Here is a 13630-nt window from a genome sequence, read left to right as displayed (position 1 = left end):
ATACATTTTTTTTTTTTAAATATGAAGAAAGAAAGATATCAGCTGATTAATCGGTATCGCCATTTTTTGGTCCTCCAATAATCGGTATTGGCGTTGAAAAATCATAATCGGTTGACCTCTACTGCTTACCATGCGGTCTATGACTAGGGTGGCTGGAGTCTTTGGCAATTTTTATGGCCTTCCTCTGACACCGCCTGGTATAGAGGTCCTGAATGGCAGGAAGTTTGGCCCCAGTGATGTACTGGACCGTACGCACTACCCTCTGTAGTGCCTTGCAGTCGGACGCCGAGCAGTTGCCATACCAGGCGGTGGCCTGGTATGGCAACTGCTCGGCCTCCGACTGCAAGGCAAATGTTGCGCACAGCTTCTACCCCCAAGCCATAAGACTCCTGACCATGCAACCAGTCAGGATGCTCTTGATGGTGCAGCAGTAGAACTTTTTGAGGATCTGAGGACCCATGCCACATCTTTTCAGTCTCCTGAGGGGGAATAGGCGTTGTCGTGCCCTCTTCACGACTGTCTTAGTGTGTTTGGACCATGATAGTTCGATGGTGATGTGGACACCAAGGAACTTGAAGCTCTCAACCTGCTCCACTACAGCCCTGTCGAGGAGAATGGGGGCGTGGTCAGCCCTCCTTTTTCTGTTGTCCACGATCATCTCCTTTGTCTTAATCACGTGGAGGGAGAGGTTGTTATCCTGTCACCACACTGCCAGGTCGCTGACCTCCTCCCTACAGGCTGTCTCAGCGTTGTTGGTGATCAGGCCTACCACTGTTGTGTCGTCGGGAAAACTTAATGATGGTGTTGGAGTCGTGCCTGGCCATGCAGTCATGGGTGAACAGGGAGTACAGAAGGGGACTGAGCACTCACACCTGAGGGGCCCCCGTGTTAAGGATCAGCGTGGCGGATGTGTTGTTACCTACCCTTACTACCTGGGGGCAGCCCGTCAGGAAGTCCAGGATCCAGTTGCAGAGGTATTTTGTCCCAGAGTCCTGAACTTAGCAATGAGCTTTGACTGCACTATGATGTTGAACGCTGAGCTGTAGTCAATGAACAGCATTCTCACGTAGGTGTTCGTTTTGTCCAGGTGGGAAAGGGCAGTGTGGAGTGCAATAGAGATTGCGTCATCTGTAGATTTGTTGGGCGGTATACAAATTAGGGTGGGTCTATGATTTCTGGATGTGTTGATGTGAGCCATGACCAGCCTTTCAAAGCACTTCATGGCTACTGACGTGAGTGCCTTGGGTCGGTAGTCATTTAGGCAGTTTACCTTGGTGTTCTTGGGCACAGGGACTATGGTGGTCTGCTTGAAACATGTTGGTGTTACAGGGACAGGTTGAAAATGTCAGTGAAGACACATCCTGGTAATTCGTCTGGCCCTGCAGCCTTGTGAATGTTGACCGGTTTTAAAGGTCTTAAACACATCGGCTACGGAGAGTGTGATCACACAGTCGTCCGGAACAGCTGGTGCTCTCATGCATTCTTCAGTGTTGCTTGCCTCGAAGCGAGCACAGAAGTCATTTAGCTCGTTTTGTAGGCTCGTGTCACTGGGCAGCTCGTGGACGTGCTTCCCTTTGTAGTCCATAATAGTTTGCGAGCCATGCCACATCCGACAAGCGTCGTTGCACTTATTGACGAAACCAAATGTTATTGGTCACATACACATGGTTAGCAGATGTTAATGCGAGTGTAGCGAAATGCCTGTGCTTCTTGCCAGTGACTGATGTTGTGTACTCCTCAATACCATCGGAAGAATCCCGGAACATATTCCAGTCTGTGGTCTACAGCTTATCATGAGATACTCTACCTCAAGCGAGCAAAATCTTGATACTTCCTTAATATTAGATTTTGTGCACCAACTGTTATTTACAAATAGGCACAGACCGCCACCCCTTGTCTTACCAGAGGCAGCTGTTCCATCTTCCTGCTGCACGGAAAACCCAAGCAGCTGTATGTTATCCATGTTGTCGTTTAGCCACGACTCGGTGAAACACAAGATATTACAATTTTTAATGTCCCATTGGTAGGTTAGTTTTGATCGGAGCGCATCAATTTTATTATCCAATGATTGCACTTTGGCCGTCACACCTTTGGTTGTCCCGCTTTGCATGCAGTTCTCGGCTCTCATCTGAGATGCAGTATGTGAAATCTGAGACCTCATAGGAAGCGATACGTCACATTTTCGGGCCTATCCAGACAAAGGATCAAACTCCCCTTGTTGTGAACCTCGCAGCTCTGCTAACAATATGTCATATTAAACCGGAGTCTCTAGCGATTGCAGCAAATGCAGTCTCATCTGGATTTTTCTCAACAAGAAAAAATACAAAATTATTTTGTAGAATTTTAACAAGACCACTTTCTCTTGGTAACAGAGACATGCTTAAAGCTGAAGTGGTAGCGAGTCAGCAGGCATTTGAATGGTGTCTGTGCTTCACTCAGAGGACGCTGGGCAGAAATACTCGGTCATCAGTTATATGAAATACTGCCAATTTTGTACTAAGTATGATCATATTTATTTTACAGTTATAAGAAAGGTGAAATGTTTTAAGTAGTTTATAATTTGATTGTTACTATATTTAGAAAGCATTTCAAATCAGTTCAAGTCCTATTCCCATATAATTGTTCATATTTTTATCATATTTGTACTGTGTACTTCAGCTTGTGTCCATAAATGTGACTACATCTCAGCAATTTATAATTATGTTTTACCAGAAAGGTGAGATTTTAATCTTTCAGACAGTATAAGCATTACTAGGTATTGTTTATGGCCCTCATGGTAAATCATTACTTTTGGGTACATCTATTTAGGTGTAAATCTACATTTTGACAATTACATTTAAAAGGTTTTAAGGTAGTGAACTTGATGGACCCTCTTGGCAACTCTAGCCTATAACTTATACGGCAATCCAGATCTCCAAACCATTTGCATGAATCTTGAAGAAGTTAAAGACGCAGATGTGTTAACCTCTCCTGGGTAGGGGGCAGTATTTTGAAGGATATGCATATAATTCGTAGATTTGGATAGAAAACACTCTAACGTTTCTAAAACTGTTAAAATTATGTCTGTGAGTATAACAGAACTGATATGGCAGGCGAAACCCGAGGACAAACCATACCCCCCCTAATTTATTTTTTTTAAATCAGCCTACCCCTATTTTCAATGGCTATCACTTTTATTATAAGGCCAAGTCCTCCCAGATTGCAGTTCCTAGGGCTTCCACTAGACGTCAACAGTCTTTAGAAAGAGTTTCAGGCTGTTTTTTAGAAAAATGAGCTAGAAATTGTTGTTTTTCTAGGTGGCTCCCATTTTGGCTGTAGTGTTTCCAAGTGCGTGGAAGAGAGCGCGTTCTTCGGTATTTTTCTCCGTTAAAGACAATAACGATTCTCCGTCTTAAATTTTATCGTTTATTTACGTATTAGGGTACCTAAGGTTTGATTATAAACGTTGTTTGACTTGTTTGGAAAAGTTTCTTAGTAACGTTTGGGATTCATTTTGTATGCATTTTGATGGAGGGAAACTGGGTGGATTATTGACTGAAGCGCGCCAGCTAAACTGAGTTTTTATGGATATAAAGAAGGACATTATCGAACAAAAGGACCATTTGTGATGTAACTGGGACCTTTTGGAGTGCCAACAGAAGAAGATCATCAAAGATATCACTATTTCTGACTTTCGTGTCGCACCTGCCTGGTTGAAATATGTTTTTCATGTGTTTGTATGCAGGGCGCTGTCCTCAGATAATAGCATGCTTTCGCCATAAAGCCTTCTTGAAATCTGACACATCGGCTGGATTAACAAGAAGTTAAGGTTTATTTTGATATATTTCACTTGTGAATTTATGAAAGTAAAATATTTATAATACTGTAGTTTGAATTTCGCGCTCTGCAATTTCACCAGATGTTGGCCAGGTGGGATGCTACCATCCCACCTGCCCATAAGAAGTTAACGAGAGGCATGATTACCTGAGAAGAACTCGGTGATGATGGTCGATTCCCCTTCTCCTGACTGATTCTGCTCCCCACTCGCTTCCTTTCCTGAGCAGAGAAAGCACACTCAACTCTATCATGGTCCTGACATACACTACTAGATAGTATATCGATAAGGCTCTGGTATATATGATATAATGCATCATGTCCAGATAGTATATCGTCATTATCTGCCTAATTCAGAACAACACAGAATCAGAACTCTGCAGGCCATAGAGTGACAGTGTCTCAGTTTGGTTAGGGAAATGGAATGTGTAGGGCCGGCTATAATATTATGGATAGTAGTAATGGAATTAGAATACACTTCCCTCACAAAACAAAAAACAACCAAGCAGGACAGAGCGTAGGGAGGAACAATGGCAGACTGAAGACAGCGGAACAGAATGCCTCAAGATAAAAACGTAATATTCAATATCTGTAAATCTGACTAAATATCAGCACTTCACTCCACCTACCTGTGGGCAATAAGCTTCAATCTGGATAACAACACAAAACAATGTATATGTGTAGAGACTGTCTTGCTAAAGACGATTAATGATAAGTTGGGCATACTTGAACTAGTTGGTAAAGATATAAAGGAGTTAAAGTCGAGCCTCGAGATGAGTGACGAAAAATCTATGACAATAGAGAAAGAAACAAAAAATCTAAACGCTACAATCCATACTTTTGAAACGGATGTTAACGAACATGTTTCTGAGAGAAGCCTTACTTGAAGTACAGACTAGATCTATGAGAGAAAATATGGTACTAACGGTATTAAAGAGAATGAGGATGAAGATCCAGAGAGTGTTACAGATCCCAGGCAATACGGTCGACAAAATCAAAATCGAATGTGTACATCTTTTCGGACAGAGAAATGAGCACCCGATTGTTGCCAAATTTGCATTCTTTAACAATAAAATAATGGTTAAAAACCTGGGCAAAAGACTCGCTGGCACGAAGATAGGCATGAATAATCAGTTCCCGAAGGAAATTGCAAAACGGCGCAAAGTTCTGTACCCACTCTTCAAAGCGAATAGACTAAAAGGGAAACGTGTAGCTCTCGCAGTAGATAAACTGTACATTGATAACCAGCTGTTCTGAGACACCAAGACTACTCCATGGCTATTCTAAATAATACCAAGTTCCCATAGAGGAGTCGAATAATGGAACACGCAATACTATCCATGGTAGGAATTGTAATAAAAAATAAAAAAACGGAAAATATTAAAATACATAAATTGATGAAGAAATAAAACTACAAATACACTATACCATTCAAGATAGGGAATGTTGTAAAATAATTTCGAGTATTTATTAACAGATAAAAGATAGCATTAGAAGAATGGATCATTATTGAAATAATAATAATAATAATAATCATCTTCAAATATAAGGCACTGGAACACAAAAGTACTCAAAAGCCGAAAATGAAGTAGGAATCAACATAGTAGGGATAAAAACACACCAAACAGAGGACATAGAAGGCAGAGTGTGGGTATGTGCGGGTGTATATGTGGGGGAGTGTGGTTGCAATGGAAGATGGGGTGTGTGTTTTTGTGATTGGAAAAGTGTGGTGAGTTAAGTGACTGAAAAAGGAAAATGGTTGCAAATGCCAGAGCCCATGTGCGTCTGCGAGCAGGAGTTGTGACAGTTTTACATTTTGTGCAGATATGGGATACACATTTAAAAATAAATTACAAATATAGGTCTATTTATTTATTGTTCAATCATGATCGAACGATCCCGAACCCTATACCCTTGACACCCATCTGAGCAACAGACACACTAAGGAGAAGTCCTTATCTGTTTTATAGGCCTACTGCAAGTAGCCTATACGTAGCCAAGACAGAAAGATAAACATGGTCAGAGACCCACTAAAGCAGCATCCTCAAGAGTTTGAGCCTGCCTGGCAGTGTTGGTCCAACAAAGCCAAAGCCCCGGGTGGGTAAGCATAATATACAAGGATTTCTCAAAGCTGCTAATGAGAACCTTGACGACCTTGTACCTAGCCGGTGGGAATTCCGGTGGAAACCCCCACGCAGGTAGTGGCAGGGCTGGCAACACTAGCTGCAGTAACCCATGGGGAGGGGGTCACACTCAGACAATCAGAGAGGGGGCAAACTAATGTGGCCCTTGCGGCACAAAAATAATCCAAAGGTCTGACTACTCAGAGACACTTGGGAAAATGGTCACAACGGGGGACCAGCGTGTGTTTGTTTTTCAGGGGAAAGGGATGTATATGAGCTCCATCGGCTAGGACTTGACATTGGTTAAGCAAATCTCCCCATTCTTGCTCAATTTTGCATGCCTTCTCAAACAGCTACAACTGTATATGCATTTGCACATCAAGTCTTCTCTTGAGTTGTTCCATCCCCGAGCCCAACTGTTGAACATCTGAGCTTGTGGTTGTTTGTGGGGGAAGGGTATGTATCCCACATTTGTTGCTAAGGGGTAATGATGTCAGGGACAGTATAGGATGAATCACAATAATTGTTTCCCAAAATAATCAGTGCTTGCCAAAAAAATATATTTTCGTAATGCCGGTCCTGGTTATAGATAACAATCCTTCGTATGAAATGCCTACATATTAGTATTTGTTAATTGAGGAAATAAATTAAGATATATATATATATGTAAAAAAATCTTGCATATATATATTTTCAAATAACAGTATGCAATTGGGGTGAGTGTTTTGGAAATGCTTTTGGCAGTTAATCTGCTTCTGTTCTGTGGGTGGCACTGTGTGCTCTTTTAAAAGGATGGGTCCCAATCTCTCAAAGGCCCTAGGATACAGATGGACAGGGGTGGTCTGCCAGTCACTGGGACGACAACCTGTGTGCTCTTTTTAAAGGACGGTTCTCAATCTCTCAAAGGCCCTAGGATACAGGTGGACAGGGGTGGTCTGCCAGTCACCGGGATGGCAATAGTGGAGAACAATTGGAGGTTGACTCAGTTGCTGTGCAAATATCATGGTACTGCTACAGTATATGGACACTCAATCATTGTGGTACATTTTAAATGGTAAGTTTACAAACACAATAATAAATAGAATTGAAACTTGTATATCATTATGGTAAACGGTGAAATAAGTATAGCCAGTTATAATTGTAATGGCTTAGCAGATCAGTATTTACCTGGCTAAAAGAGAAGGAATATAATATCTATTGTTTATAGGAAACGCATTCAACAATTTTAGAGTTGTGTGGAAAAGTTCTTTAAGTTGTGTGGAAAAGGACTGTGGGGGTGAAATATAGTTCTACCATGGGCAAAGAAACTCAAAAGGGGTGATGATTTTAATTAACAATCATTTTGATCCGAATGTGCAAATTGCACAAACCGATCTGCAAGTAGATGGATTCTTTTAAATACACTACCGGTCAAAAGTTTTAAAACACATACTCATTCAACGTTTTTTCTTAATTATTACTATTTCCTACATTGTAGAATAATAGTGAAGACATCAAAATTATAAAATAACACATATGGAATCATGTAGTAACCAAAAAAAAGTGTTAAATATATTTGAGATTCTTTAAACAGCCACCCTTTTGGCATTCTCTCAACTAGCTTCATGAGGGAGTCACCTGGAATGCATTTCAATTAACAGGTGAGCCTTGTTAAAAGTTAATTTGTGGAATTTCTTTCCTTCTTAATGCATAAGCCAGCAGCATACCACCCTGTATACCACTGCTGGCTTGCTTCTGAAGCTAAGCAGGGTTGGTCCTGGTCAGTCCCTGGATGGGAGACCAGATGCTGCTGGAAGTGGTGTTGGAGGGCACTCTTTCCTCTGGTCTAAAAAATATCCCAATGCCCCAAGGCAGTGACTGGGGACACTGCCCTGTGTAGGGTGTGGTCTTTTGGATGGGATGTTAAAACGGGTGTCCTGACTCTCTGAGGTCATTAAAGATCCCATGGCACTTATTGTAAGAGTAGGGCTGTTAACCTGTTTGGGATAGGGGGCAGTATTGAGAATTTTGGAAAAAATATGTGCCCATTTTTAACTGCCTCCTACACCAACTCAGAAGCTAGAATATGCATATTATTGTTCAGGTTTGGATAGAAAACACCCTAAAGTTTCTAAAACTGTTTGAATGGTGTCTGTGAGTATAACAGAACTCCTATGGCAGGCATAAAAATTGATTTTAAACAGCGGTTGACATGCTTCGAAGTACGGTAATGGAATATTTAGAAATTTTTTGTCACGCCATGCGCCATGCTCGTGACCGTGATTTAGTATTCTGATAGTGTCTAGAACGCATGAACAAAACGTCGCTGATGGAACATAACGATGGATTATTTGGGACCAAACCTACATTTGTTATTGAAGTAGAAGTCCTGGGAGTGCATTCTGACGAAGAACAGGAAAGGTAATACAATTTTTCTTATAGGAAATGTGATTTTGGTGAAGGCTAATCTTGCCGGGTGTCTAAATAGCTAGCCCGTGATGGCTGGGCTATGTACTTAGAATATTGCAAAATGTGCTTCATCCGAAAAGCTATTTTAAAATCGGACATATCGAGTGCATAGAGGAGTAATGTATCTATAATTCTTAAAATAATTGTTATGCTTTTTGTAAACGTTTATCGTGAGTAATTTAGCAAACTGTTAGTAAATTCCCCGGAAGTTTGCGGGGGGTATGCTTTTTCTGAACGTCACATGCTAATGTAAAAAGCTGTTTTTTGATATAAATATGAACTTGATTGAACAGACATGCATGTATTGTATAACATAATGTCCCAGGTGTGTCATCTGATGAAGATCATAAAAGGTTAGTGCTGCATTTAGCTGTGGTTTGGGTTTATGTGACATTATATGCTAGCTTGAAAAATGGGTGTCTGATTATTTCTGGCTGGGCACTCTCCTGACATAATCTAATGTTTTGCTTTCGTTGTAAAGCCTTTTTGAAATCGGACAGTGTGGTTAGATTAACGAGAGCCTTGTCTTTAAATAGCTGTAAAATTGTCATATGTTTGAGAAATTGAAGTAATAGTATTTCAAACGATTCAAAAATCGCGCCACTGGATTGAAGTGGCTGTTACGTAGGTGGGACGAATTCGTCCCACCTGCGCCAGAGAGGTTAACTTCTTAGGGCTAGGGGGCAGTATTGAGAATTTAGAAAAAAATATGTGCCCATTTTTAACCTCTTACATCTAGATGTTCCGCTAGCGGAACACCTGCTCCAATATCCAATGATGGGCGTGGCGCGAAATACAAATTCCTCTAAAATCCCAAAACTTCCATTTTTTAAACATATGACTATTTTACAGCATTTTAAAGACAAGACTCTCGTTAACTTTGGAGTGTTGGAGGGAAACGATAACGGTTATTGGAGGGGAACGCCATAGTAAAACGCTGTTTTTGGATATAAATATGAACTTGATAGAACTAAAAATGCATGTATTGTCTAACATAATGTCCTAGGAGTGTCATCTGATGGAGATTGTCAAAGGTTAGTGCATAATTTTAGCTGGTTTTCGGCTTTTGGTGACGCCTGTCTTTGAATTGACAAAACATTGCACACAGCTATTGTCAATGTACTCTCCTAACATAATCTAACTTTATGCTTTCGCCGTAAAGCCTTTTTGAAATCGGACAACGTGGTTAGATTAAGGAGATGTTTATCTTTCAAAGGGTGTAAGATAGTTGTATGTTTGAGAAATTTGAATTATGACATTTAATTGTTTTCAAATTTGGAGCTCTTGATATTTCACCTGTTGTTGATAGGGTGTACCAGGGGTGGCACGCTTGCGTCCCACATAGCCCCTAGAGGTTAACCCTTGTGTCCTGGCTAAATTCCCAATCTGGCCCTCAAACCATCATGTTCACCTAATAATCCACAGTTTACAATTGGCTCATTCATCCCCTGTAACTATTCCTCAGGTTGTTGCTGTGAATGTGTTCTTAGTCAACTTACCTGGTAAATAAAATTTGAGCCAATCAGTTGTGTTGTGACAAGGTAGGGGGTATATAAAAAATAGCCCTATTTGGCAAAAGACCAAGTCCATATTATGGCAAGAACAGCTCAAATAAGCAAAGAGAAACAACAGTCCATCATTACTTTAAAACATGAAGGTCAGTCAATAGGGAACATTTCAAGAACTTTGAAAGTTTCTTCAAGTGCAGTTGCAAAAAACATTGAGCTCTCTGATGAAACTGGCTCTCATGAGGACCGCCGCAGGAATGGAAGACCCAGAGTTACCTCTGCTGCAGAGGATAAGTTCATTAGAGTTATCAGCCTCAGAAATTGCAGCCCAAATAAATGCTTCACAGAGTTCAAGTAACAGACACATCAACATCAACTGTTCAGAGGAGACTGTGTGAATCAGGCCTTCACAGTTCAATTGCTGGAAAGAAACCACTACTAAAAGGACACCAATAAGAAGAAGAGACTTGCTTGGGCCAAGAAACACGAGCAATGGACATTAGGCCGTTGCAGATTTGTCCTTTGGTCTGGACTCCAAATTGGAGAACTTTTGTTCCAACCTCCGTGTCTTTATGAGATGCAGTGTGGGTGAACGGATGATCTCCGCATTCCCACCGTAAAGCATGGAGGAGGTGTTATGGTGTGAGGGTGCTTTGCTGGTGACATTGTCTGTGTTTTATTTTGAAGTCAAGGCAGACCAGCATGGCTACTACAGCATTCAGCAGCGATACGCCATTCCATCTGGTTTAGGCTTAGTGGGACTATACACAGGAAGGCGAGTGATGGAGTGCTGTATCAGATGACCTGGCCTCCAAAATCCCCCGACCTTAACCCAGCTGAGATGGTTTGGGATGAGTCGGACCACAGGGTGAAGGAAAGGCAGCCAACAAGTGCTCAGCATATGTGGGAACTCCTTCAAGACTGTTGGAAAAGCATTCCAGGGTAAGCTGGAGAGAACGCCAAGAGTGTGGTCCCGTGTGGCTCAGTTGGTAGAGCATGGTGTTTGCAACGCCAGGGTTGTGGGTTCGATTCCCACGGGGGACCAGTACAGAAAAAAATGTATGAAATGTATGCATTCACTACTGTAAGTCGCTCTGGATAAGAGCGTCTGCTAAATGACTAAAATGTGAAATGTGTGCAAAGCTGTCATCAAGGCAAACGGTGGCCATTTGAATAATCTCAAATATATTCTAAAAATAAAATGAACAGAATGGAATATGGGGGGGGAAAATGCACCAAATCATTTTTTTATATTCAACATAGAAATGCTACCAAAAATAATTTACTGAAACTTGTTACAAATGACAGAGTCACCCATCATTCACCAAATAATATTTTGAAAGAGGAAGTAAAGTCAGTTCAGCATATGTTTTCGTTTCAGTTTCCTCCATCTCCACTAATTGTAAGGAACGTTTGAGATAATACAAGACAAGTATTGGAAACATTAGAACACCATGAAAAATCTGGGAAACCAGGCCTGGTATTCATAGCTGAGTTTGAAAAGGCTTTTGATAAAGTACGACTGGAATTTATATATAATGCCTTGAAAATTGAATTTTAGGAGAATCTCATACAATGGGTTAAAGCTATGTATAGTAACCCTAGGAGTAAAATAGTAAATAATGGCTACTTCTCAGAAAGTATGACACTGAAAAGAGGAGTAAAACAAGGTTGTCCACTATCAGCATATCTAAATGTTAGCTATTAAAATCAGACCCAACAATAATATCAAGGGGCTAGAAATCCAGGGCTTAAATACAAAGGTGTCATTGTATGTTGATTATTCATGTTTTCCTTTAAATCCACAATTTGGATCCTTCCATAGCCTCATGGAGGATCTAGATAAATTGTTCTAACCTCTCTGGACTGCAACCAAATAATGATAAGTGTACATATTACATAACAAAAAAATACAACTTTTACATTACCGTATAGTTTACCTAAAAAATGGTCTGACGGTGAAGTGGACATACTCGGAATTCATATCCCGAAAGAAAGAAATAGACTGAGTTTCAGAAGAAAGTTCTTGTTAACAAACTATAGTTTGGCAAGTCGGTTAGGACATCTACTTTGTGCATGACACAAGTAATTTTTCCAACAATTGTTTACAGACAGATTATTTCACTTATAAGTCACTGGATCACAATTCCAGTGGGTCAGAAGTTTACATACACTTAGTTGACTGTGCCTTTTAAACAGCTTGGACATTTTCAGAAAATGTCATGGCTTTAGAAGCTTCTGATAGGCTAATTGACATCATTTGATTCAATTTAAGGTGTATCTGTGGATGTATTTCAAGACCTACCTTCAAACTCAGTGCCTCTTTGCTTGACATCATGGGAAAATCAAATGAAAAATCAGCCAAGACCTCAGAAAAAAAATTGTAGACCTCCACAATTCTGGTTCATCCTTGGGAGCAATTTCCAAAGGCCTGAAGGTACGACGTTCATCAAACAATAGTACGCAAGTATAAACACCATGGGACCACGCAGCCATCATACCACTCAGGAAGGAGACACGCTCCGTCTCCTAGAGATGAATGTACTTTGGTTGCAAAAAGTGCAAATCAATCTCAGAACAACAGCAAAGGACCTTGTGAAGATGCTGGAGGAAACAGGTACAAAAGTATGTATATCCACAGTAAAACGAGTCCTATATCAACATAACCTGGAAGGCCGCTCAGCAAGGAAGAAGCCACTGCTCCAAAACAGCCATAAAAAAGCCAGACTACGGTTCGCAACTGCACATGGGGACAAAGAATGTACTTTTTGGAGAAATGTCCTCTTGTCTGATTAAACAAAAATAGAACTGTTTGGCCATAATGACCATAGTTATGTTTGGAGGAAAAAGGGGGATGCTTGCAAGCCAAAGAACACCATCCCAACCGTGAAGCACGGCGGTGGCAGCACATGTTGTGGGGGTGCTTTGCTGCAGGAGGGACTGGTGCATTTCACAAAATAGATGGCATCATGAGGATGGAAAATGATGTGGATATATTGAAGAAACATCTCAAGACATCAGTCAGGAAGTTAAAGCTTTGTTGCAAATGGACAATGACCCCAAGCATACTTCCAAAGTTGTGGCAAAATGGCTTAAGGACAACAAAGTCAAGGTATTGGAGTGGCCATCACAAAGCCCTGGCCTCAATCCTATAGAATATTTGTGGGCAGAACTGAAAAAGCGTGTGCGAGCAAAGAGGCCTACAAATCTGACTCAGATACACCAGCTCTGTCGGGAGGAATGGGCCAAAATTCACCCAACTTATTGTGGGAAGCTTGTGGAAGGTTACCCAAAATGTATAACCCAAGTTAAACAATTTAAAGTATAAATACCATGGGACCACGCAGCCATCATACCACTCAGGAGGGAGAGTGGTATGACGGCTGTGTGGTCCCATGGTGTTTATACTTGCGTACTATTGTTTGTACAGATAAACGTGGTACATTCAGGCATTTGGAAATTGCTCCCAAGGATGAACCAGACTTGTGGAGGTCTACAATTTTTTTCCTGAGGTCTTGGCTGATTTCTTCTGATTTTCCCATGATATCAAGAAAAGAGGCACTGAGTTTGAAGGTAGGCCTTCAAACTCAGTGCTCAATGTCAACAAAACAAAGGAGATGATCGTGGACTTCAGGAAACAGCAGAGGGAGCAGCCCCCCATCTACATTGACGGGACAGTAGTGGAGAGGGTGGAAAGCTAAGTTCCTCGGCGTACACATCACGGACAAACTGAAATGG

General features: G+C 41.1%; 1 protein-coding gene across 4 annotated transcripts in view; it reads right to left on the bottom strand.

The window, feature by feature from the left end:
• The window catches only part of LOC115168949 (MORN repeat-containing protein 1), a 96140-nt gene that overhangs the window by 61797 nt on the left and 20713 nt on the right, over positions 1-13630 (bottom strand). For 3 of the 4 annotated variants that reach the window (XM_029724508.1, XM_029724507.1, XM_029724504.1), the window contains one exon: positions 3964-4035. The exons of the other annotated variant lie outside the window; for it this stretch is intronic. In XM_029724508.1, the coding sequence (XP_029580368.1) occupies positions 3964-4035 (72 nt within the window). The remainder of the gene's footprint in view (positions 1-3963; positions 4036-13630) is intronic. 4 annotated transcript variants of the gene reach the window in all.

This window comes from Salmo trutta, chromosome 30 (genome assembly GCF_901001165.1).
Source record: "Salmo trutta chromosome 30, fSalTru1.1, whole genome shotgun sequence".
NCBI lineage: Eukaryota > Metazoa > Chordata > Actinopteri > Salmoniformes > Salmonidae > Salmo > Salmo trutta.
Note: the sequence above shows the minus strand (reverse complement) of the source record. Positions and strands in the feature narration are given on the sequence as shown.